At 48.1% G+C, this 25454-nt stretch overlaps 1 protein-coding gene and 1 pseudogene across 1 annotated transcript; one reads left to right on the top strand and one right to left on the bottom strand.

Moving 5' to 3' along the window:
• Positions 1-25454, bottom strand: part of LOC140898205 (uncharacterized) — a 203793-nt pseudogene that overhangs the window by 159598 nt on the left and 18741 nt on the right.
• LOC140898224 (zinc finger protein RFP) lies at positions 460-25071 on the top strand. Its single transcript, XM_073311750.2, has 7 exons — positions 460-911; positions 4448-4543; positions 16596-16826; positions 17058-17080; positions 17868-17983; positions 20483-20554; positions 21916-25071. Exons 1-7 carry the CDS (start codon positions 495-497, stop codon positions 22431-22433), a joined length of 1473 nt encoding a protein of 490 aa, XP_073167851.1. The 5' UTR covers positions 460-494; the 3' UTR covers positions 22434-25071.

Genomic DNA, 25454 nt, shown 5'->3' with positions numbered 1-25454 from the left:
GCCTAGTTTTACAACAGGCTGCATAAAAAGAACTAGTACAGTCAGTACAAACTAAAATTTCATACAACTATGACTTGTTTATAATGTACTAAATACTATGCACTGAAATGTAAGTACAATATTTATATTCCAACTGATTTATTTTAAATTATATGGTAAAAATGAGAAAGGAAGCAATTTTTCAGTAACAGTGAGACTGTGACACTTTTGTATTTTTATGTCTGATTTTGCAGGGAAGTAGTTTTTAAGTGAGGTGAAACTTGGGGTACTTAAGACAAATCAGACTCCTGAAAGAGGTACAGTAGTCTGCAAAGGTTGAGAGCCACTGCCTTGGGCTATCTCTTGAACAATGGACTCCTTCCAGCAAAGCAAGACATCATGAGTCAGTTTCACGAGAGAGCCCGCCCACTTCCTGGTGCAGGAGGAGCCGGAAACCTGACTGAGCTCAGGAAAGCACTGCACAGCTACCCAGTCACACTCCCCCACAGAGAGTCATGGCTACAGAGAACCCTGTAGAAAGCCTTCAGGAGGAAGCTACTTGTCCCATCTGCCTGGAGTATTTTAAAGCCCCAGTGATTCTAGACTGTGGGCACAATTTCTGCCGGCTCTGTGTCACCCAGTGCTGGCAGGGATCCGATGCAAACTTCTCCTGCCCTCAGTGCAGAGAAATCCTTCAACACAGAAACTTCAGGCCCAATAGGCAGCTGGCAAATGTTGTAGAACTTGCCAAACAGCTGAGATTACAGGCAGCAAAAGGAGCCGAAGGGGAGAGAGTGTGTGAGACACATGGGGAGGAACTGAAACTATTCTGTGAGGAGGATCAGACCCCCATCTGCTTGGTGTGTGACAGATCCAAGGAGCACAGAGCTCACACTGTGGTTCCCACAGAGGAGGCTGCCCAGGAGTACAAGGTAGGACACCATCATGTAGTGTGATAGTTAACAGCTTTGGATTTTAAAGAGACAAGTGAGTGAGGTAATATCTTTTATTGGACCAACTTATGTTTGTGAAAAAGACAAGCTTCCAAGCTTACACAGAGCTCTTCTTCAGGTCTAGATTTTAAAGACAGGTTTCAGAATAGCAGCCGTGTTAGTCTGTATTCGCAAAAAGAAAAGGAGTACTTGTGGCACCTTAGAGACTAACCAATGAATTGAGCATAAGCTTTCGTGAGCTACAGCTCACTTCATTGGTTGCATTCAGTGGAAAATACAGTGAGGGGATTTATATACACACAGAACATGAAAAAATGGGTGTTTATCATGCATACTGTAAGGAGAGTGATCACTTAAGATGAGCTATTACCAGCAGGAGAGTGGGGGTGGGTGGGTGAGAAAACCCTTTGCAGTGATAATCAAGGTGGATAATCAAGGATGTGGAAAAAGCTAATGTACTCAATGCTTTTTTTGCCTCTGTTTTCACTAACAAGGTCAGCTCCCAGACTGCTGCGCTGGGCATCACAAAATGGGGAAGAGATGGCCAGCCCTCGGTGGAGATAGAGGTGGTTAGGGACTATTTAGAAAAGCTGGACGTGCACAAGTCCATGGGGCCGGACGAGTTGCATCCGAGAGTGCTGAAGGAATTGGCGGCTGTGATTGCAGAGCCATTGGCCATTATCTTTGAAAACTCGTGGCGAACCGGGGAAGTCCCGGATGACTGGAAAAAGGCTAATGTAGTGCCAATCTTTAAAAAAGGGAAGAAGGAGGATCCTGGGAACTACAGGCCAGTCAGCCTCACCTCAGTCCCTGGAAAAATCATGGAGCAGGTCCTCAAAGAATCAATCCTGATGCACTTGCATGAGAGGAAAGTGATCAGGAACAGCCAGCATGGATTCACCAAGGGAAGGTCATGCCTGACTAATCTAATCGCCTTTTATGATGAGATTACTGGTTCTGTGGATGAAGGGAAAGCAGTGGATGTATTGTTTCTTGACTTTAGCAAAGCTTTTGACACGGTCTCCCACAGTATTCTTGTCAGCAAGTTAAGGAAGTATGGGCTGGATGAATGCACTATAAGGTGGATAGAAAGCTGGCTAGATTGTCGGGCTCAACGGGTAGTGATCAATGGCTCCATGTCTAGTTGGCAGCCGGTATCAAGTGGAGTGCCCCAAGGGTTGGTCCTGGGGCCGGTTTTGTTCAATATCTTCATAAATGATCTGGAGGATGGTGTGGATTGCACTCTCAGCAAATTTGCGGATGATACTAAACTGGGAGGAGTGGTAGATACGCTGGAGGGGAGGGATAGGATACAGAAGGACCTAGACAAATTGGAGGATTGGGCCAAAATAAATCTGATGAGGTTCAATAAGGATAAGTGCAGGGTCCTGCACTTAGGACGGAAGAATCCAGTGCACCGCTACAGACTAGGGACCGAATGGCTAGGCAGCAGTTCTGCGGAAAAGGACCTAGGGGTGACAGTGGACGAGAAGCTGGATATGAGTCAGCAGTGTGCCCTTGTTGCCAAGAAGGCCAATGGCATTTTGGGATGTATAAGTAGGGGCATAGCGAGCAGATCGAGGGACGTGATCGTTCCCCTCTATTCGACATTGGTGAGGCCTCATCTGGAGTCCTGTGTCCAGTTTTGGGCCCCACACTACAAGAAGGATGTGGATAAATTGGAGAGAGTCCAGCGAAGGGCAACAAAAATGATTAGGGGTCTAGAACACATGACTTATGAGGAGAGGCTGAGGGAGCTGGGATTGTTTAGCCTGCAGAAGAGAAGAATGAGGGGGGATTTGATAGCTGCTTTCAACTACCTGAAAGGGGGTTCCAAAGAGGATGGCTCTAGACTGTTCTCAATGGTAGCAGATGACAGAACGAGGAGTAATGGACTCAAGTTGCAGTGGGGGAGGTTTAGATTGGATATTAGGAAAAACTTTTTCACTAAGAGGGTGGTGAAACACTGGAATGCGTTACCTAGGGAGGTGGTAGAATCTCCTTCCTTAGAGGTTTTTAAGGTCAGGCTTGACAAAGCCCTGGCTGGGATGATTTAACTGGGAATTGGTCCTGCTTCGAGCAGGGGGTTGGACTAGATGACCTTCTGGGGTCCCTTCCAACCCTGATATTCTATGATTCTATGATTCTAAGGTGGGCTATTTCCAGCAGTTAACAAGAACATCTGAGGAATAGTGGGTGGAGGCGGGGAGAATAAACAAGGGGAAATAGTTTTACTTTGTGTAATGACTCAACCACTCCCAGTCTCTATTCAAGCCTAAGTTAATTTTATCCAATTTGCAAATTAATTCCAATTCAGCAGTCTCCCGTTGGAGTCTGTTTTTGAAGTCTTTTTGTTGAAGAATTGCCACTTTTAGGTCTGAGATTGTCTCTCTTTCCCCTTTTCTTCTCCCCCTTAAAAAAAAAAAAGTTAAATCTAACTAAATTTAAAACAAACATAATTTTAAAATGAAAAACTTGTAACATTTGTTTTGAAAATGTTATATTAAAACATTTTGACTTTCTGTATTTTCCCTCCCCTCCTCTGCTCTGAAACTGTTCGCCAAATGTGACCCAAATTCACAAACAGTTTCAGTTGGCCCCAAACTGAATTTTTCAATGAATAAATTATTTACTGAAAAAAATGTCACCCAGCTTTAATTCACACATCAGACCTTTCTCCAATGTATCCATTTTGCTCTATTGTATTCTGATGGTTACAGTAATGCCAATAGGTTACGGAAAAGGAACTTGGTTTCCATTCAATGTCTGTCTGATCAACAAGTGTTTAAAATGTCATCCCTTTTGGCCTGACCTATTAGACAAAATTTAGGGCCTTGCAGGTCATTTCCAGTAGGAGGAGAAATTGATGGAGTATTAGATGCGTGCAATCATGTTCATTTTTCAACAATGTACACAAAATTCTGTTTCCCTGAACACACCAGACACAAACAACAGAAGGCAGTTTCCTTGCTCAGAAGTCCAAGCCTGATTTTCCAGCCAGCACTCTGCCCAAAACAAACTCCCTCTTTTGTCTTCCACTCTGGGCCACACTATCCATGTTTCTTTGGTTGTCTCCTGGCTATTCTGGCTACTTTTCTCCTGTTCCCCCCACCTGCATCTGCTACACACACACTGACAAAGCTGCCATCCAATCAATCCATAGCCCCTGTGGTTGCAGTCGGTCACAGGAAACTCCTCAGTCCATGTGGGTCAGCTTTTACTCCAGCCTCATGCCGCCATGCTGGCCCACGACTTGGGTGGTAGCATCTATTGTTTCAGCTATCACTAAACAAATGGACACTGAACTGCTCCCTTGTTTAGCATGAATGAAAGTGGGCTAGCACAGCCATAAACTTCAAAAAAACTCTACAAATACCCATAGATCAAAACACACTTGCTGGCAGCTATCACCCCTCTCCAGTATGACAATACACATAGATTTTGTTCCTCAAATCAGCCCTCCCACGTAAATAAATAAACTCTCAAATAATTAAAACTTTTTTTTTTCTACTCAGAAAAAGATTCAGATCCATTTGATGTCTCTGAAGAAAGAGAGAGAAAAACTACAGGAAATTAAAGTGACGGATACACAGAGAAGCTGGGAATATCTGGTAGGTGCCAATAGTTATTAATAGATCTGACTGGAAAATGGAATTTCCATTCCATGGGAAATTCTGATATTTCAATATTTATTTTCATTTGGATCCAGGACAAAACATCAAAACTTCTCTTGGAGATAGTTCAGAAAAGGTTTGATTCAGAAATACTGAAATGTTTCAATTCAGTTTATCAAACTGAATGAAAATGTTTAGTTCTGGGTCAGTTCCAAATTAATCTGTATCCACTTGAGCTACCACAGAGCCCCAATGGAGTTGTGTGTCATGTCTCCAGTCTCTCTTACAGGCCAACGTTTATCTCCCTAGATACACCACAGCTCAGCCAGAGGGGAGACCACGGTGCAACAGGGGAGATGCACCCCAATATTAATAGTTAATACCTAGGTCTTACGTAGCATTTTTCATCAGTAGCTCTCAAAGCTCTTTACAAAGGAGGTCAATATCATTATTCTCATTTTGGCATGAGGCGGGTAAGTGACTTGCCAAGGTCACCAAGGAGCAGAGCTAGGAACAGAACCCAGTTTTTCTGACTCCCTATCCAGTGCCCTGTCCACTGGAATATCAACCTGAACTGAAAGTATACTATAGCAGCTGGCATAACACTAAAGGGTATGTCTATGCAGCAATGTAGGCCAAGGGTTAGTGAGACTCGAGTCAGCTGACCTGTATCAGGCAATGTATCAGTGCTTTGAGCAGGGGTTGGACTAGATGACCTCCTGAGGTCCCTTCCAACCCTGATATTCTATGATTCTAACCACATGCTTGAGTGTTAGAAGAAATGAAGCAGGTTGACCGAGAGCCAGATATGAGTACAGGCTTCTTTATTGCGATACTTGTTCCCCTGGACCCAATTATCCAGTAAGCACCGAATTAGTTACAGCACACTTCTTTTTGTCTAAGTTGGTATGTACATGCCTATATCCATTACAACACCCCAAAACCCCTTATTAAGTAATAAAAACACCCAGTCTGTGAGTAAACCCTATCTATTGTGCACAGCATTATGCATATCACACAGGCATTTTTACTGTGAAAGTATATTTCTTTGCAACAATTTGTTGCCACAAATCTCCCTGGTCAGCAATTCTCAGGGGAGGGAGGAAGGGGCCATAAGCCAGGGCTTGTTTATGTTGCTGGGAAAGGAAGGGAGGGGGAGATAACATTTCTTTTACCTTCTTTCACACATAGGGCAATATTCAACAGCTACATTTCTCATGCAGCTGCATTCTTATTAATTCTTACAAGCAACAGGGAAGGGGAAAATATGGCAACTTATGTATTAAACAAAGAAATACTGCCTCCTTTTGCCTTTGTCCCCTAATGCCATGTCAGCACATTAGCAGCTTCCCATGTCTGTTAGTTAACCCTAACATAGCCCAACAAGTGTCTACACGGCACTTTACCCCTAGGCTAACGATTTTCTGACTCATGCTTGAATGTAGGGTTCTGGCATCCGCACTGCTGTGCACAGACCCGAGTCAAAGTAACCCTATCCCAGAGTGCCTAGCACCCCCTCCCTGTGTCATCACTCTAGCCGAGGAACGTGGTACATACTGGGAAAACTCTACTGCCCGTCCTGTTTCCTAGGTGTGGCAGTGCTGGGGACTCCCCACAAGGAGCTCATGAGTACGTACATGGCATAATTGGCTACTTTGACGGCTGTCTCAGTAGAATGGCTGCAGTGGGAGAAGGTTTTATACTGAACTACCGTCAGGGTCGGATTAACCTTTTGTGGGCCCTGGAGCCAAAACATATTTGTGGGCCCCGAGTGTGGGCCTGGAGTGGCAGGGCCATTGGTGCCCCAGTACACCCGGTGCTGAATCTCAGGGACATTTTTCATTTTGATCACACAGCTCTGCGTGACCACATGCATTGCCGTACACAGCTCCCTCAGCCCCCAGTTTTTCTCATTGAGCTGTACACCCGTGTGGGTTTACCAGAGTCCACAGGGAGCGGGGCAAACTCCCCACAGATTTGTCTCCTTCCTCATTCAGACCTTCTATAGCCATGTCTCCAGTACCACCCTATGTCACCTGTCACTGTAAGTGGTTTTGGTCTCAGCTCAAAGAAGTTTCACAGCCAGTTTCACAACCTGATCAATTCTGACAAATCCCTCCCTCAGCACTCATCCTGCCAGACCACAGACCTCCCCTGCTAGGCTTCAGATAGAGAGGGGCACTGTCCATTGCAAACACCATTTCCCCAAAGTGAGGACTTAGCACCTGGGAACCTGAAGTCACCAGCCTTTCTCCCTCTGCTCCCATCTACATGCTAGTCTACTACTTGGTCACCACCACCCCCTTGACATTCCTTTCCTACTGGTGACCTCTTTTCCTTGAGGTTAACTCCAGTTTCTTTATCTGCTCCTAGCTTAATGGCCCCCAGTAGTCACAGAGCCACCTGCAGCTTCTCTGGCTACAGCCATGGGGCCAATTGCCAGAGGCCAGCCTTAGAATCATAGAATATCAGAGTTGGAAGGGACCTCTGGTCCAACTCCCTGCCCAGAGCAGGACCAATCCCCAACTAAATCAACCCAGCCAGGGCTTTGTCAAGCCTGACCTTAAAAACTTCTAAGGAAGGGGATTCCACCACCTCCCTAGGTAATGCATTCCAATGTTTCATCATGCTCCTAGTGAAAAAGTTTTTCCTAATATCCAACCTAAATCTCCCCCACTGCAACTTGAGACCATTACTCCTTGTCTAGATAGCTGCAGCTGCTAGCAAGGGAGGGGTGACAATTCCAAGGCTGAGCATGCTTGAACATTGCAATGGCAGCACTAGGGGTTCTAAATTCTCAGCGCTGGCCCTAGGCAGCTGCAGAATCTGGAGTTAGGTTTCAGAGTAACAGCCGTGTTAGTCTGTATTCGCAAAAAGAAAAGGAGGACTTGTGGCACCTTAGAGACTAACCAATTTATTAGAGCATAAGCTTTCGTGAGCTACAGCTCACTTCCTCAGATGCATATCGTGGAAACTGCAGCAGAATCTGGAGTTAGGCGCTTCCCTCCTCTAGGCCATGGCTTTAAGTACCTGAGATGCCCATCACCTGCAGCAGAGGCCACCAATTCCCACGCACCTCTCAGTTAGCACATAGTCATGCAGAAAATGCAGCCTGAATGATTTTGGAGGCTGGAGTGCCAGGAGGTTCCCATCCCTGAGCAGCAGCTCTGCAACAAGCTCACATGGCCCCCCTCTGCTGTGGGACCAGGACCCTGTGAAGACAGTGGAGTTACCCTGTGTATAATCAGTTCTGTCCAAAGCCTGTTGAAGTAAGTGGGAGTCTTTTCATTGTCTTTAATGGGCTGTGTATAGAAGCAAAGGACCCCGTTCTAGATTCCAGGAGCAAAGTGCATTCTGTGCTGCACTGGTTTACTATTGTAACAGGAAGGGCTCACATTAACCTAGTGAATAAGCAACACTTCCTACAGCACCTAACTTTTGCTGAGAGGCCTCCTGCTTAGCTTACCAGGGCTGAAAACATCAGGACATGAGGTCACCAAAGCCAGCCCTTCTGAATTCAGCAGGAATTTTGGATGTGCACAGAACACAGACAGGACTGGTTCCCACATGGTTACAGAACTGCAGTCAAGTGGAACAATTTTCGGCTTGTGTGATTGGAGGATATCTGATCCATATTGTAAGCCTGTCCTGCGTAAATGAGGAAAAGCTGAGGTGCCTTTGTTATTCTTTTCTTCCACTCTTCATTTCAGTGGGGAATTTGCCTATGCAATATCATGGTCTTCTGTTTAAACAAACAAAAACTAAAAAAATGGCAATGGCTATTGAAAATAGCAATTCCAGTCCTAGTTAGCACTGGGAAGATCCCAGCATTTGTTGCTCAATTTTATCCTACTTTTTCTACAGCAAATTACAGCGGATCAGTACATTTGATTTGGGAGAAATGAAGTAACAGCTGCCCAGATTGAGTTTGAGCACTCCTGAATTTTGAGGGTATTCAAATCTGGAAGGCATGTACTAGATTCCCTTTCTGAATATTGGATAAATCTGGAAAGGAAAAGTCAATTGCCACTTTCATGGCTCAGAAGGGGAGATCCTCCTGCGTGCCTGGTACTGTACCTAAAGCTGCCCAGGTCCTCTAGTAGAGCCTCCCCTCCCTTACTTTTCATTTTAACTTCTCCTGATGGGGTCCACAGACCTCCTCTGCTAGGCTTCAGATAGAGAGGTGCACTGTCCATTCATTCCACCCAGTTCCTTCTTTGGGGGCTGCAAGGTGAGGTCACACCAGCATCCCTAAGCCAGTCTGGGGAAGTCTTCTAAGGGTGATATCTGGGCCAAAACCTTCTACTCCTTGGGCATATTTGTTCCCCATGCACAATGCCACCCCCTTCTAGCAGCCAGCTCCCCATCTACAGCAAGCTGCAGCACATGGGGTCTCACAGCTTCCCCACTCTTTCCCCCTCCCTTTCCTGTTGATAGCAGCCAAGGGAATGCTGGGAAATGTAGTTCCCTCCCTGCTCCAGGGCTGGCTCTCTAGGCAGGGAGCTGGCTAAGGAACTACAGCTCCCAGGGCCCCTTGGGTTCTCAGTTCTCATGCTCGATCCCTGCTGCTCCAAGGCTCGCCCTCAGAGCCTCAACTTCTGCAGCGCTGCGAGAGGGGAGGAAGCAAGTGCTATAGTCCCCCTTCTGAGCTTGGACCCAGCGCTATGGCAAATCCGGTACTGACTACCATCTAATCTGAGAATTGGGCTCCCCAGCTCTAGGCAGAGTCACGCTGGCAGGAAAATGCCCATGTGTCCCTGTTCTGAGGCTAATTAGGACATCAGGCTCCAAGGCCATCAAACTAGTAACATGAAACTTTGCAATTCTTAATGTTTAAAGTGGGCTGTTCAGTGAAGTGTTGGGTTTTTATTTATTTTTCTCTGTTTGTTTTGAAATTTGACATAAAATGAAGGTATCTGAGGAAAAACACACACACCCCCTCCCCAGCCTGGCTGCTGCTGGCTGCAGAGCAGTGAAGTGCATCCCCAGGGCTTCGGGTGCAGTGTACTCCAGCACCTCAGGAACCCCTTATCCCTGCCCCGGCGCACCTTGGGATGCAGGTGTTGCCGGCACCCAGTGCCGAGAGGCTGAACAACAGCTTGAGTGGTTCGTTACCCGGTGTGCTGCACCCAATAATCACAACGGGGTGGAGAAGCAGAAAAGTTTATTTGCAGCTGCAAAAAGGTACAGGGAGAATAAAATCTCAAATCCTGCACCACAGAGCAGGAAGTTACACAGGCTTTTATACATCCTTTTTCCCAGCATACTTATCCAATAGCAAGCTGCTCCAAGTATCCATATAGCCAGCCAATCCAGTTCCCAGCTAGTTCCCTGATTCTCTGTATCATTTGTTAAACTATACATAAAGCTGCTTTATTCAGCATTGTTTTTCCATATCTCCCCTGTTTGGCCTTGCTTAGTTTCAGGCAGTCTGACTCTGCAACATACTGTTGCAGATTCTCAGCATAACTGCTGTGTGTGCCTCCAGGCGGGGGGGCCAAGGACACTTGGGCCTAGCACGCAGAGCTGCTGCGAGTGCCTCCAGGCAGGGGGGGGAGGGCCAAGGACACCGGGGCCTAGTGCGAGGGGGCTTCATCGACACTTGTGGTCTTCCATCCCCTCGAGTTACCTAGTGGCCATGCCCCAGTGTTCCCAACAACTCCCCCCTTTGAGAACACTCAACAGCCTTGGCTCTGAGTTTTCTCACTTGGGCTACTTATTTCTTTACAATATGACTTTGCATAAGCACTTTGTGATAGCCCTGAAGAGAATGACTTATTAACTTTTGCAAAAGGGCCCTGACACATGATACCGCACAGCATAATACCAGTAATACAAGCAGTACAGGAAAGAGAAATTTCAATAGCAGGCTAAATAAACCACCAAGCCAAGACAACAAACCCCAGCCTGAAAACAAGGTTTGCAACCAATTGTTCTCTGGGGCAGTATAGGCAACCTGTGCTCCGGCTCGGGCATGGGCTTCAGCCTGTACCTCCTTTTTCATAGATCTCATAACTGCTATCATTTACATATACACAACATCGGGGCCCGATGAGGGCACAAACCCCTCCTTGGGATGCCAAGAGATAGTCCAAAGCCAGCCTGTTTTGGAGGGAAAACGTCCTGAGCTGCTGTACCTCTTTATTTAATGTTTTTACTGCTGACCCTAAATTACTAACCGAGTCCTCTAACTCTAAGGCCACTTTCTTAAGTACCATCTGCAGCCTTACAGTATAGCGGCCTATGCACTTTATCCAATACCCATTAGCCCGCTGTGTAATAACACAGGAGCTCTTTCCCACAGGATGCCCATAGGGATCAGATTGGTTTCGGGTAAACATAACACTCCCTCAGTGAGTACTGCAACTGAATACTCCTGGTCCTGATAGGTGGCTTGCTGTAAAGAGGTCTTGTTCCAGAACGGTGAGTCCGTTCTTTCCTGCTCTTTGGTGGTGGCTAATTCTGCTAGGGTCAAGGGCAGCATGTCAAGGGGCATTCCCGTTTTGGGGGATAGTGGAGTTGGAGCACACACCCAGCAATCAGTCTGGTTTGTTAAAGTAGCAACATGGTGCGCAAGCAAAACAAAGGAGTTATGCTCCCGATATGCACAATTTGGAAATACCAATACAAAGAATAACAATGTTACCCAATTAATTATTACCAGAGTCTTCCCAACCCAGGGTCTCCAGTACCTGGGTGGGCCCATTTTAGCATTAAGGTGCCCGCTATTTGTGTCTTTTAAACAGTAGCTTTAGCCCGAGATCGTCACTAGATGAGGAGTCAGCAGGTTGGACGGTCCACTGTTCTGCTGACGAGGGGGCAGGTACTGCCTTCAGACGAGAGTGATGGATCCAGTTCTTGTGTCCCTCGATCTTTGCCGCTGTATGGGAGATTAGCAGGACGGTATAGGGTTCTTTCCACTTTTTCTGGAGAGGCTCGTCTTTCCAGGTGCGAACAAGCTCAGAGTCACCGGGCTGTAAGGAGTGAACGGGAGAGTCCAAGGGGAGAGGCTGGGAATCCTTGGTATACCTGTGAAGAGACAAGAGAACAGCAGACAGGGAACACATATACTGTGACAAAAAAACATTACCCAACTCCCATTCCCCTGACAGAACCGGGGTGCCATTCATGGGCCATGCCCTTCCAAACATAATTTCAAAGGGACTGAGCCCTAATCTACCCTTTGGGAGAACGCGGATACGGAGTAGGACGAGGGGCAAAGCATCAGGCCATTGCAGTGAGGCTTTTTGGCACACTTTTGAGAGATGCCGTTTAAGGGTCTGATTGGTACGCTCCATTACACCACTGGCTTGCGGTCTCCAGGGCGTATGGAGTTTCCAGGGGATCTGTAAGGCATGTGAGATGCTTTGAATGATTTTTGACGTGAAGTGTGTCCCATTGTCAGATTTCATCCACAGGGGGAGTTCAAAGCGAGGAATGATCTCCTTAACAAACTTGAGGGCCACTGTCCTGGCAGTGCAGTTACGGCATGGGAAGGCTTCTGGCCATCCGCTGAACCGATCCACTATAACAAGGAGATATTTGAACCCTTGGGTCCGGGGAAACTCAGTAAAGTCTATTTGCCACACTTGTCCGGGGCCCGGAGTGGGTTCTAGGGCAGCTGGTGGCACAGGATGTCTCGGTCGGGGGTTATTCTTTTGGCAGACTAAGCAGTCCGCTTGTACCTGGGCAGCCAGGGGTCGGAGTCCGGAGGTGATAAAGTATTTTCCCATTAGCTGGATAAGTGCTTCCCTGCCAGCATGAGCATGCAGCACACCAAAAGCATACTTTGAATCAGTAAAAATGTTGACCCGCTTTCCTTTTGACAGTTCAAGTGCACGGGTCAGGGCTATTAGTTCGGCAAGCTGGGCAGAGGTCCCAGCAGGCAAACCTTCAGCTTCCACAGTGTCATGGAGGGTCACAACAGCATAACCCGCCCTCCTTTGCCCATCTATTACAGTACTGCTACCATCAGTGTACCACTCATAATCTGCATTTGGGAGAGGTACATCCTTTAAATCCGGACGGCTGGAGTACTGGACATCTATGATCTCTAAACAGTCATGTTTCTGTTCCTCTGTTTCTGGCAAGAGAGTGGCTGGGTTAAGGGAGGGGCAAGGCTGTAGGGTGACTTCAGAGTTCTCTAACAGCTTAGCCTGGTACAGAGCAATCCGAGCCTGGGTGAGCCAAAGCCCTCCCTTTGCATCCAATAAGGCTCGGACCATATGGGGAGTATAGATTTGCATAACCCCTCCCAATGTTAGCTTCTCGGCTTCCTCAAGCAATAGGGCAGTAGCTGCGACCGCCCGTAAACATGCCGGCCAACCCTTTGCAACCTGATCCAATTGCTTAGAAAAATAAGCCACAGGACGCTTCCATGCTCCTAACAGCTGTGTAAGCACTCCTAGGGCCACCCCCCTTCGTTCATGTACATACAACTGAAACGGCTTAGAGAGATCTGGCAGGCCCAGAGCTGGGGCTTCCATCAATTTTCTTTTCAGGATTTTAAATGCCCTGTCAGCCTCTGGGGTCCAATAGAAGGGGTCATGATCTGCTCCTTTTACACAGTCGTACAGGGGTTTAGCCCACAGTCCAAAGTCTGGGATCCATATTCTGCAAAAGCCTGCCATACCCAGAAATGCCCTGAGCCGCTCACAATTATTTGGAGAGGAACTTGACAGATAGATTCCTTTTTTTTTTTTTCACTTGAACGCTGACGCTCCCCTTGCCTTAGCTGTAACCTGATCCCTCTCCACCTCAGACAACAGGGTTCTCAGGAGGATATTACAGTCGTCTCAATCGGCTTGTGACTACTGAGGCACCCCTCAAAGACTGAAATAAACCTGCTTGCGTTCGTTGAGAATTCCCCAGCCTGTGTTTTAAAAGCTGCTAAGTCTATTGGATTGAATGGCACATGGGTATACACTTGCATAGTGGTAGCCTGACGTCCGTCTGCCCCTGGGCAAGCCACAACCGTCTCGGTAAGCAAAGGATAGAGTACCACCGAGGGGGCAATCTCTGTAACCCGAGGCATACTACCCTTATAAGGTGGAGGTGTGGGGGCCGAAGGGGACACCGGCTCTGCCATTACAGTGGGGGTTGGGGTCTGGGGACTAACATTAGCTGCTACCAAACCAGTTGGAGTCAGATTACAGCGCTGTAAAATATCTGGTCGAGTACATAAAGTCAGAAACAAATGCGCATACATATGTTCATTCCATTTCCTTGTTCTCTGACAGAACAGGAGTAACTGAAGGATCGTGTTGTAATTAATTGACCCTCCTGGTGGCCACCACTCCTGGTCCTCTAGTTGATATTGAGGCCAGTCAACTGTACAGAATCGTTTTAATTGGCTCTTAGTCATCGGATCCGCACCAAATACCTTCCAGTTTGCTAGAATGCACTCTAGGGGCGTACACCGTGCCCTAACCTCTGAGCTCTGTTCCTGTCCCATACCTACAGGGTAACTCTGGGCGTCCCCAGGTTTCAACAGAGCATATAATCCGGATTTTAAAAGGATCCTACCTGATCCAAGGGACCGGTTCTTCACCGTGGCCCTGCAGCTGCTCCTCCCCCACGTCTAAGGGACCGGTTCTTCACCGTGGTCCACAACAGCTTCTCCACTATATGAGTGCATTGCACCGTTGTGCCCTCTGGGGTCGATCAAATCGCGTCTCCTCCGAGGCCCCCGATGAACTCACCGGTGCGCGCTGGGCGTTGGTTCTTGCCGCAATCCTTGACCTCCAGGAGGGGTCCGGGCAAGGCTAAATTGCAGCCTCGTGGCCCACCCAGGGACGCCAAAAGCTGTTGCCGGCACCCAGTGCCGAGAGGCTGAACAACAGCTTGAGTGGTTCGTTACCCGGTGTGCTGCACCCAATAATCACAACGGGGTGGAGAAGCAGAAAAGTTTATTTGCAGCTGCAAAAAGGTACAGGGAGAATAAAATCTCAAATCCTGCACCACAGAGCAGGAAGTTACACAGGCTTTTATACATCCTTTTTCCCAGCATACTTATCCAATAGCAAGCTGCTCCAAGTATCCATATAGCCAGCCAATCCAGTTCCCAGCTAGTTCCCTGATTCTCTGTATCATTTGTTAAACTATACATAAAGCTGCTTTATTCAGCATTGTTTTTCCATATCTCCCCTGTTTGGCCTTGCTTAGTTTCAGGCAGTCTGACTCTGCAACATACTGTTGCAGATTCTCAGCATAACTGCTGTGTGTGCCTCCAGGCGGGGGGGCCAAGGACACTTGGGCCTAGCACGCAGAGCTGCTGCGAGTGCCTCCAGGCAGGAGGGGGGGGCCAAGGACACCGGGGCCTAGTGCGAGGGGGCTTCATCGACACTTGTGGTCTTCCATCCCCTCGAGTTACCTAGTGGCCATGCCCCAGTGTTCCCAACACAGGGATAAGGGATCCTGTTATACAGACAAAACTGCACAGGATCGTTTCAGGGGACAAGACAAGATGTCATGTTTATTAGAATAACACAATTTGATTTAAGACCAATAACTCATATCTAACACATATGTATATACACACGCACATACACACACACCCCCCAAATGTTCTGCAGCTGCTGTATAATTACCATTCCTGAATGTAGCTTGAGTTCGTGGCTTTGGTTCATAGCTTGTGGCTGCTAACTGGCCAGGAAAGCCGGGCACAAGGAAGAGCGGGGTCTCTGGTGGGCATGCACTGATGCCCTTCCATGTTGGCAGCAGAATGTTACTCTCCAAAGTCTTCCATCTCACCCATCCTTTTTGTAGGCTTTAGTTTGAATCCAGAGTCTATAGGTCTTGCTGTGTCACGCTGCCTCTGGGTTCAGTGTGATTGATCACCTGTCAATTGCAGACATGACTTTCAGCCTAGGACCTGGCTTTGATGTTTCTTCAATTGTACTTTTGTTCTTTTCTTTGGAGGATGGAGTCCCCTTACTTTGTCAGGGCTGTTGTCTGCATCTTCAGCCCTTGGTGTTTACTCTTTATTTCATCAGGACAGTCTGGGGCTGGAGGTTGATTTCATCATCCATACATACCTCATTCACACATTTAAACTACACTAATAAAATTACAGCAGGGTTTTGCAAAAATGAAGTGAGCATTTTAAAATGGAGTTTGGGACAAGTTAAAATGGAGTTTGGGTTACAACATGGACAAGTGTAAGGAATGACAAACAGTGAGCAGAAGTTACAATGTTGAAACAGTATAAGTTTCAGCGATTTAAGCAGCAATTGGATTGAAAGTGAAACTCAATTAGCCAGTTATTGGGGTACCTGGTTTTATGAATGAATGTAGTTTCATTCATAAAACTTTACTTATGAAGTTATATTAATAAAGTGAACAATTAAAAACAATTTCATTGATCAGTTCTACAATCCCCGGGAGGCTGTGTGGAAGTTTTGGAGCTCACCACTCTGAAAGTGCATTTTGGCCTGGGACCCACACAGCTCCAGGGGGCCAGAGAGCAGAGTGAGGACCAAGCACCTTCCCCTGCTGTCCACCCCGCAGTTGCAGCAGAGAGCAAGATAAGAGAAATGTAGAATAGCTGTCTGTTCTTTGTGGGTTTTTCTGTGTGGGGGGGAGGGGGGAGAGAATCAATTTCTGTGTGTTTGGTGGAATTCTCTCTCTTTGTGTCTCAATACAGTTTGTGGAGATCCTGTCTTCCAAGTTACAATATTGCTGCTTTTTCATCTGTTTGTTCTATTGGTTTTTCTTTCTCCCCTGGCCTCTCTCCGAAGTCTCTGCCAATATTGGCTGAACTGCACTCCTTGCTGCCATGGACCTGGATCTCCAGAAGGCAATAGACACAGAAATTCCTCCTCATGTGAGACACAAAAACCTCCCTTCGAAGGGAGATAGGGTCCAAATGGGAACCTGTGGGAAAATCTTCTCCCTTGTGACCACAGGGCACATTCAAGTGTTAGGTATTGAATTCTCAGGGGTTGCAGAGAAATGCTCCTTCCCTCACACCCAGGGCTTTATGACCTGACCCATGACTCCTCTCTAGGACCCTGACCAGCCTCTCTCTGTTTCTTTTTGTCTATTACAGAAACAGACAGAAGCTGAGAGACTGAAGATTATGTCTGAGTTTGAGCAGCTGCATCAGTTCCTGAGGGAACAAGAGCGACTCCTGCTGGCCCGGCTGGCAGAGCTGGACCAGGAGATTGTGAAGCTGCAGGATGAAAATGTCACCAAACTCTCCAAGGAGATTTCCCATCTCAGTGAGCAGATCAGTGAGCTGGAGGGGAAGTGCAGGCAACCAGCCAGGGAATTCCTGCAGGTGAGGACATTATAAACCCCCCTCAGATCCCTAAACAGGGAGAGGCAGGTTCCTGAATCATGAGCCTTGGAAAATAAATGTATCAAATTGTTTAAAGCTGCAAACTTTCTCCTAAAAATTCCCTCTGGAACAGAAGTGGTAACGGTACAGTGAGTCCCCTCCAGAGCAGGAGGGATGCCCAGTGTGGGGCAAGCGGGACTGAGCTCCCTTTTTTCTCTCTCTCCCCTCTAGGATATCAGAAGCACCATGAACAGGTAAGTGGCTCCTTCTCACTCCCCCTCATGCTTCTCAGCACTGGAAAGGGGCTCGGGAATCTTATTAGTACATCTTCCCAGGGCACAACAGCACAATGTGTGGGGCAGGGTCACATTTCAGAGACCAATCTCCCTGTGTTGACCCTTAACCCTGGGGTATTATCCTTTTATACAGGACTGGAGTCCTAGGGGAAGGGTTATTACCCTAAACATGGTAACATCCATCTCTAGGGGACTGGCTGCCTCAGGAGTCTGGGGATGGAATATGGGTCTTTCACCACCTTTCACAGTCATTGGCTTCTCTTTTGCCCAGGTCAGCAGTGATCAGAACACTTACCACCTAATTTATTGTTTGGTGACATGGGTGAAGTCATTTTAGGAATGGGCAAGTGGGGCTCTCAGACCAGTTCCTAGGGGGCAGATGCCCACCATGTAATAAATACAAGAACATGGGACTATCCTGGCTCATAGAAGATAAAGGCCAAGGACTGAACTAGCCGTGGAGACAACTCCCTTCTCGACCCTAGAGCTGGTCTCCAGGTAAGTGCTGAAGCACATCAGTGGCCACTATGTAGAAAGCTTGTGCTGCCATTGCCTGGGCTGTGCCTGCTCAGAGGCTGGATAAGATTGTCGACCCAGGGGGTTTCCTGGCAGAGCTCCAGTGATATAACCATAGGCATATACTTCTGCTAGAAAATTCCCCACAGATACAGGCCCTTAGACTCCAGGTCCTCAGGCCAGCTGCTGTCACTAAATCGCACAAAGAAATGTTTTTTTTTCTCTCTAGGTCTGAGGAGGAGAAGTTCCAGCAGCGGTTGGAGGCTTCTTCTGATCTGGAAAGGAGCCTCAGCCATTTCTGTCAGAAAAATATTGCTGTAAAGCTGACCCTGAACAAACTGAAAGGTACCAGGAAGGGAGCTAGGAGGGGACATTGAGAGGAGTCTCTGTGACTGGAGGAGGAGACAGCAGCCACCTCACAGCAGCCAGCAGAATAACCCCAAATGAGTTACTCAGCGACATTCTACGGAGAGGGACGCTTAGCCCTTCTCCCGCAGGTCAAAACTACAGGCTGAGGTTGCTGTGCCTCTTGGATTAGGGCTAAGAGAATCCCCAGTGGACAGGGGGCTGTCTAAAGAGCTGCTGCCTGTGTGTAGCAGCCCTGGCCAGAGTCAGTGCAGCAGAGTTCCCTTTGGCCTGGGCCTGCCCCTTCTGCTGGGCTGTGTGACCATAGGTCCTGACTCCGTGGATTCTCCAGGGCTGGAGCACCCATGGGGAAAAATTTGTGGGTTTGGCAGCCAAGCTCCCCTCACCTCACCTCCCCACCTCACCTCTGCCTCCTCCCCCTCCCCTGAGCGCGCCATGTCCCTGCTCCTTCGCCTACCTCCCAGCGCTTTCTGCCGCCAAACAGCTGCTTGGTGGCGTAGCAAGGTCTGGGAGGGAGAGGGAGGAGCGGGAACATGGTGCGCTCAGGTGAGGAGGCGGGGAAGGGGAAGAGGTGGGGCTGGGGCTGGGATTTGGAGAAGAAGTCGGAATGGGGGCGGAGTTGGGGCAGGGACTTCGGGAAAGGGGTTGGTATGGGGGTGGGGCGGGGGTGGAGTCGGGGTGGGGCCAGGAGCAGAGGGGGGTCGAGCACCCACCGGTGTGAGCAGAAGTTGGCGCCTATGTGTGTGACTGTCTCAGCCAGTGCCTGCACTGAGGCAGTTCTTGGCCTATTTACAATGCAGTGTATATGGGCCCCAGTGGAAAGGAGAATCCCTTCACAGATGGGTTTCCCACTGTTCCCAAACAGCCCTGTGTTCCCCAGGGCCAGCAGGCCCCACTGTGGGCTGGTCCAAAGGGCTGTGAGTCCACTGCTAACTCCTTGGGCAATAGTTACAGACAGAAGCTAACTACGAACTAACTGGGCAAATCCTGGTTCCTTCCACAGCGGTAATGGATATTGGGGAGTGAATATATCTGTCCAATACCCCTGCATTTAAAGGCTCATCTCCTAACTTTAAGTATTCACTTTTGAAAAATGTGTCATGCATTGTGCCTCAGTTTCCCCATCTTTAAAATGGGGATCATTAGAACTGATAGGGAAGGTTTTGATCAAACATTTTTTCATTGAAAAATGCTGCTATGTCAAAACTGAAACTGTTCATGAGCCAGGATCAGTTTCAACAAATGTCCCAACACAAATAAATGTTGTGGGGGAAAATAAGTATCATAGTTGTCAAAATATTTCATGTTGACATTTTTTAAAGGAAAATTTGAAATGACCTTTTTGTTGTAAAATTTCAGCTGATTTAGACTTTAAAAAAAGTTAGAAAGAAGGTGAAAATTAAAAAGGAATTGTTTGGGAACTTTCAAAATGAAACATTTTCATTCACCTAAACTGATTTTTTCCCCTGTTTTGAGTTACCAAATATTTTTAAGACTTCAATTTTTTGTCCCAGTTTGAGATGGAGAAAATTTTTGAACTTTCTAAAATATTTAAGAGATGGGAAAACTAGTCTCTGCTCAGTCCTAGAGATAATTCTGTCCCACAGTGGGGACAGCAGTGAGATGAAACAATTGAGGGAATTTATAAAAGAAAATATCAGTTCTTTCTACAGCATAAAGAAGCAGCCATGCTTGAAGAAAAAAATCTAGTCCTTGATCTCTGTGAGCCTCACTTTCCCTGTCTTTACAAACGTAGATGCTGTCTCTCTGGATGGTGATGTAACTTGCTGAGTGACAGTAAAGTGCACTGACATGCTGTTGTGACAGCTGCTAGCTTGGCCAACACAGCAGGGATTGAACTAGGGCTTCAGAGCTAAAATCATGAGTGCCGAGAACTTTACCTGGAGCCAAGCTTCCTACCTGAGTGTTATAACAAACTCACATCATCTGTAGATCAGAGGTGGGACACACCACTTTTGCCAGTGGGTTATATACTTCTGCTGACAGACAAAGCGCATCCCAAACAGCTGAGGTCCCCAATGCTTCAAAGCCAGATAAGTCCCTTCTTATGTGAAAGCCACTATCATGGCCAACCCTAGGAATCAAACCAAGGACATAGGGATGGAACTAAGCACCCTCCCAGCTGAGCACAGGAGCCTCGACAGCTTGAACTAAGGAACTTGGTGCGGCTGTCGCAGACTTGCATTCTCTGTCGATTGGGCACATACACAGACAAAACACACTGACCGCTGGGTTACACTGCCATCAGAGGGAAAAGGCAAAGTTTCTGATCAGTTTTAACTTAGCCACACTGGAAAAATGAATGTGGCTCTTTCTGCACTGCTTTGTCTGTCTTTATGTCTGGCTCCATCAGTTTTTCTCTCATAACCAAAATGCAGTTATGTTAACAAAGAGCAGGGACGCCCCATAAACACGACAGCTTGAAGTCTTGTCTCTTTCACCTGTTCCTTCCATTAGACTCTCTGCCATTGGAACTGAAGACAGGAAAGGGGAAATCCATGGGATCAGATGGAAAGGGTACATTTCCAGGTGGAGTTGCTATTATTGTTATTTATTTATTTATTTATTACTAAATTAGAAGGAAAGACACTTTCCCCCCAAAATATCTTTGTTTACTTGTTGTTAAAGTAGAAAGAAAGAAAGAAAGAAAGAAAGAAAGAGAAAATTACACAGCACACTAAAACAATATAAAAATGATTAGATTCTAAGGAAACCACAAGGTACGATTACATCACTAATTTGTCACACGTTTGCTCATGTAGGCTGAGCTCTGTTTTTTTATCCAGTTTTTCCGTGCAGATGGAGGCTTGACTATTGGGGCTAGCCAGAATGGCTAGGAGGGCTGGCTGGGGTGCAGAGGAGGTTAGGGGCCCAGCTAGTGGGGTCTGGCCAGCGTGGGGAGGGAATGAAGACTCCAGCTAGGGGGCCTGGACAGTGTGAGGTGAGACCCACCTATGTGGTGGGTGTTGATTGGAGTGGGGAGTTAGGGGCGTGGCTGGTCAGAGTGGGAGTGAAAGGCATGGATGGAAATTTGGGATGGGATGGGGGGTGAGGGTACCAGCTTGGCGGTCATGGGGGGACTGACTGGAGTGGGCAAGCAGGAGGTCCTTCTTGGGGGCTGGGTAGAGTGAGGGTAAGGGGCCTCCCTGTGGGAATGGGCTGTACTGGGGGAGAGGGGCCCAGCTGGGCATACAGCTCAGCCTACATAAGCAATGCAGTGTGCGACCCCCTAGCAGCTACCTGTCATAGGTGGCAGCAGGGGGAGCCAGAGAGATTCCTCTGCCCACATCACCCTGGGCCTCTGAGGGCCTGATTTTAGTGGAAACTGGGCTTTTCCAGTTTTCTGATTGTCCCCAAAGTCAGCAGGATTCTGCCCATTTGTGACTCAACTAGGCCCATCTGGTCTGGAACCGATCAGGTGTTGTCCAAAGCCGTTGAGTGACAGGGCAGAAATACCTCATCGAGTTGAGTGGGGGCCTGGCTTCCTTGTGCCCCACAGATCCTGACATCAGCCTAAGCAGCCAGTTCACACACACCCAATACACAGAAACAGTCTCACTGACTGGCCCCCAAACGCCCTTTACTCTGCCCCGGCAGTGCTCATGGATATTTCTGGGTGGGAGTGTCAGGAGCATCTAAGGGAGTCAGGAGCACAAGTCAAGTGCCAATGGGCCTTGTGCTCCTAACTCCCTTAGGTGTTCCTGAAAATCCCACCCCAGGTTCCTTTTTCATATTTAATGAGAAAAAATGGAGCGGATGGGCCGCTCAGAACTGTCTCACCTTTTCCCCTTCCCCTGGTTTGAGGGGCTGTCCCCCCAAAACCTTTCCTCTGGGCTGGGCTCTCCTGGGGGAGCTGAGCTCTGCCTGAAGTGCTCTGCTTCTCTCCCCAGCGAGTGTGACTCTGGATCGAGACACAGCTCATCCCCGGCTCCTCCTGTCTGTGGATCGGAAAATTTTGACCTGGAACATCATACGGCTGAACCGCCCTGAACATCCTCAGAGATTTGATTCATCTCCTTGTGTGCTAGGCTGTGAGGGATTCACCACAGGGAGACATTGCTGGGAGGTAGAGGTGGGGAATGGGACAGCTTGGGCTGTGGGGGTGGCCCGAGAGTCTGTAAAGAGAAAGGAGGAGCTCAGTGCGGCACCTGAGCGGGGGATCTGGGCTGTGCAGAGGTGGGGGTTCCAGTTCCAGGCTCTCACCTCCCCTCCAAACCCCCTCTCTCTGAGCTGCGTGCCCAGCAGGATCCGGGTGTCTCTGGACTGTGAACAGGGGCAGGTGGCATTTTTCAATGCTGATAGCGAGGCCCCGATCTTTACTTTCCCACCAACCTCATTCACGGGGGAGAGAATCTACCCTTTCTTCTGGGTCTGGGGTGTAGGTTCCCAACTCACTCTCTATTCCTGAGACGCCAGGTGGCACATGGCTTCGGGTCTCATGAAATGAGCTTCTCCGGCCTCTGATATCCTAGTCTCTCTGACCCTGCATGACTCCTATATTCCTGCAGAGACGTTTAAATGCAAAGTGAACAGACCAGAGAAGCCACTGTCTATGCCCCATCGTGGGTCTCTCCTGCTTGTCTCTGTCTCTCTTCTTCTGAGGGACCATGACCTCCCACAAGGACTGGAAAATGGGTGTTCACAGCCTGCCTGTCTCTGAAGGGGACAGGAGGGTTTCCAGGATCCCCAAGACTTGTATGACTCCATGGTCCCACGAAAGAGAACATGCTTATCATGTGAAGGGAACCTAGTCATGGCTGTAATTCATTGCTCAGACTGTGGCCTACAGAGAGCTGTCTGGCTCCTCCCTCTTGTTTTCAGCTCCTGTGTTGCTTTAAAATAGCCTTAGGCATCTTCTTAGGATTCCTTCCCCAGATGAAGGATTGCTGTGGTTTTCCCAAGGATGTTGAGGTGAGGGGAAGCGGGCCCTGCAGTCATGTCTGGGAGAGGAGATGGTCTGTGAGTCACTATATCTGTTGGGGTGGGTGTACACTGTGGGGAACCACTGAGATCTGCTGGTGTCAGCAGCGCTTCTGTTTTCTGTGTGCCCTTGCTGTCAAGGCCTCTGCTTCCTGCTGGAGGGCTACCACCTTCTTGTGTCTGGTTAGACACAGAGGGCCCAGTGTGCAGCTTTTACAGCAACTTTACTGTTGTCATCTCTTGGCCTTTATTTAAGAACAAGTCCCTGACGTTCTTAGTGAATTAGGACAATGCTGTGCGAGCCCTGGCCATGAGGATGGGATTGGCAGACACAGCGAAGAGCTCAGGGGAAGTGAGGGACCAGTGGATGGGTCTCCTGGTTAAGAAGAAGAAGAGAAAAGGTGAAATGGACACTTAAAGTGATGGGAGCAGAGGAAGATGGACAACCAAAGAGTCTCTGGTTGCTTTGAGTCCCTGGCTGTGACTCATTGACAGACCTACCAGTCATGCAGTGATGTGGGATTAGAACACGGGGCCGTGCATAGAGCAGAACCAGGGGAGGAGGGGAGTGGCTGCCACTGGTAACATCATTTCCCCAGCACCAGTCCAGGCAGCTGTGTCCATTCTCCTTCAAGGGACACAATGGAAAGAGGAGCTGGTGTGAGTGAGCCCTTGCATGTGAATGAAAAAGTCTGAGGGGGTGATATTAGTATGGACTCCAATCTGGTAATGACAGTGACTTCAGCAGGGGTATGACTGGATACATCCCCAAATGCATGGAATGGGGGATGGCTAGGTTTGCGACCTGTTGATACAAGTGATGTAAAAGCCCATGAGATCCATGTTAAGACTTTGCATGAGAGGGTTGATATGGTGAAGTTTGGGTGTGCAGTGTGTTTTGAGATCTGTGTCAGATATTAGTGAAAGTTTCTGGAGTGTTGGAGGGTGTTATCAAAAGTCCTGTAAACAATGTAAACGTAGGAGACTTTCCCCTTAAATTCTTATTTCCCTGCTCTCAAAGTTTTGGGTGGATTGGGAGGGTCCTGCCACAGCGCATTCAGCGTTTGTCACATTAAACACCTAGGTCCTTGCCCTCCAGTGATCTGGCATAAACTTTCTGCTAACTAATTTAAATGGTAGAGAATGTACAGCAGCTCTTCCCTGGGGCTAGATTCATAAATGGACAGAGATGTTGGGATGCTCAGTGGCTCCTAGAAAATCCCTGGGACTCGTAAAGTCTGAGTTACATGCTCAGGTTTCCTGTACAATGAATGGAGGGAGATGGGTACCTAAGAATGGGATTCACAAAGCCCAGCACACTCCTGTGGGGAAGACCCCCTGCTCTTAACTGTTCACCCAGTGATTAAGGTACTCACCTGGGATGTGGGTATGACCCAGGGTCCTCTTGGTGCCAGCTGGCAGAGGACACAAAGTTGCATAAGTGTTAGAGGGACCCGCAAGGTCTGGTATCTACGGATTAGTTCACCAAAGAGCTTCACGCAAGGTCTCCACTGAAAGCCTGTGTCATGCTGGTCCTCATGATCCTTGTGAGATGTATGTATGGAAAATAAGTGAGAAGTTATGTGTATAGTTACCAAAAATTATGCTCTTAAGGTCTGTGAGTTGGGGCCAGTCATGAGAAGTTAATAACCAAGTGTCTTTCAGGCAGAGGATGTTTTCCTATCAGTCTGTCTTCCTGTACACTGATGTATACTTCTCACTCAATGCCCATTCCCAGTCTGAGCCAAATGCTAATCAAGTGATTGTAAGTCTCCAGGCGAGACCCTAGACAGGAGATCACAAGCAGCAGGGGTTATGGTCTCTGCAAGGGAAGACAGTGAATTTAGGGACCATAGCTATAGGGACAGAGACAAACTCTGCATCTTTCCACTGAGGTGGCATGAGGGCAGCAGGACTTGTCTCATGAATGGAAGATCACAGCCAAGCCTGGCTGTAATACGCTGGAAGGATCTGAGGAGAGCTTTTGCTCTATATGACATGACCATGTCTTGTTGGTTGTTTTAGACAGAGTGTTTTAATTTTATTTTATATGTAACCCTTTGTTTCCAGTATTTCTGCTTGCTGTCATTGGAGTCTCTGTTCTTTGGTAAATAAACTTGTGCTTGCTTTCCCTATAAACAAATCTAAGTGCTGTGTGTGGAGCGGAGTGATCATCCTGAGGTGAAATTGGCAAGCTGGGGTGTGTGTTCATTTCGGAACAGAGGATCTAGGAATTATGTGGGTGCCCAGCTGATCAGGGGCTGGAGGCTGCAGCAGATGCTTGGAGTGTGCCTATCGCTAGCCTGTACCGAGAGAGCAGGGTCTGTGAGGAATTGCTTGTACTGCCAGAGGCTGGCTGAGTCAGGGAGCTGACCCCCGGCAGGCACAGCCAAGACTGCCTCACACCAAGGACAGCGGGTAGTGAGTTGCCTTACAACGCTGGGCACCCACAGGAGGCCTCATGGTAGGAGACCCCCAGTTCAAGTCCCTCCTTCACCTCAGGGGGAGG

This window comes from Lepidochelys kempii, chromosome 14 (genome assembly GCF_965140285.1).
Source record: "Lepidochelys kempii isolate rLepKem1 chromosome 14, rLepKem1.hap1, whole genome shotgun sequence".
NCBI lineage: Eukaryota > Metazoa > Chordata > Testudines > Cheloniidae > Lepidochelys > Lepidochelys kempii.
Note: the sequence above shows the minus strand (reverse complement) of the source record. Positions and strands in the feature narration are given on the sequence as shown.

What these genes read in the sequence shown, in the direction of transcription:
- LOC140898224 (XM_073311750.2), top strand. Translation starts at nt 495, where the DNA reads ATGGCTACAGAGAACCCTGTAGAAAGCCTTCAGGAGGAAGCTACTTGT. An exon ending in AGAGAAGCTGGGAATATCTG is followed by an intron (nt 4,544 to 16,595) that starts GTAGGTGCCAAT and finishes TGTCTATTACAG; the next exon opens with AAACAGACAGAAGCTGAGAG. An exon ending in TGGAAAGGGTACATTTCCAG is followed by an intron (nt 20,555 to 21,915) that starts GTGGAGTTGCTA and finishes TTCTCTCCCCAG; the next exon opens with CGAGTGTGACTCTGGATCGA.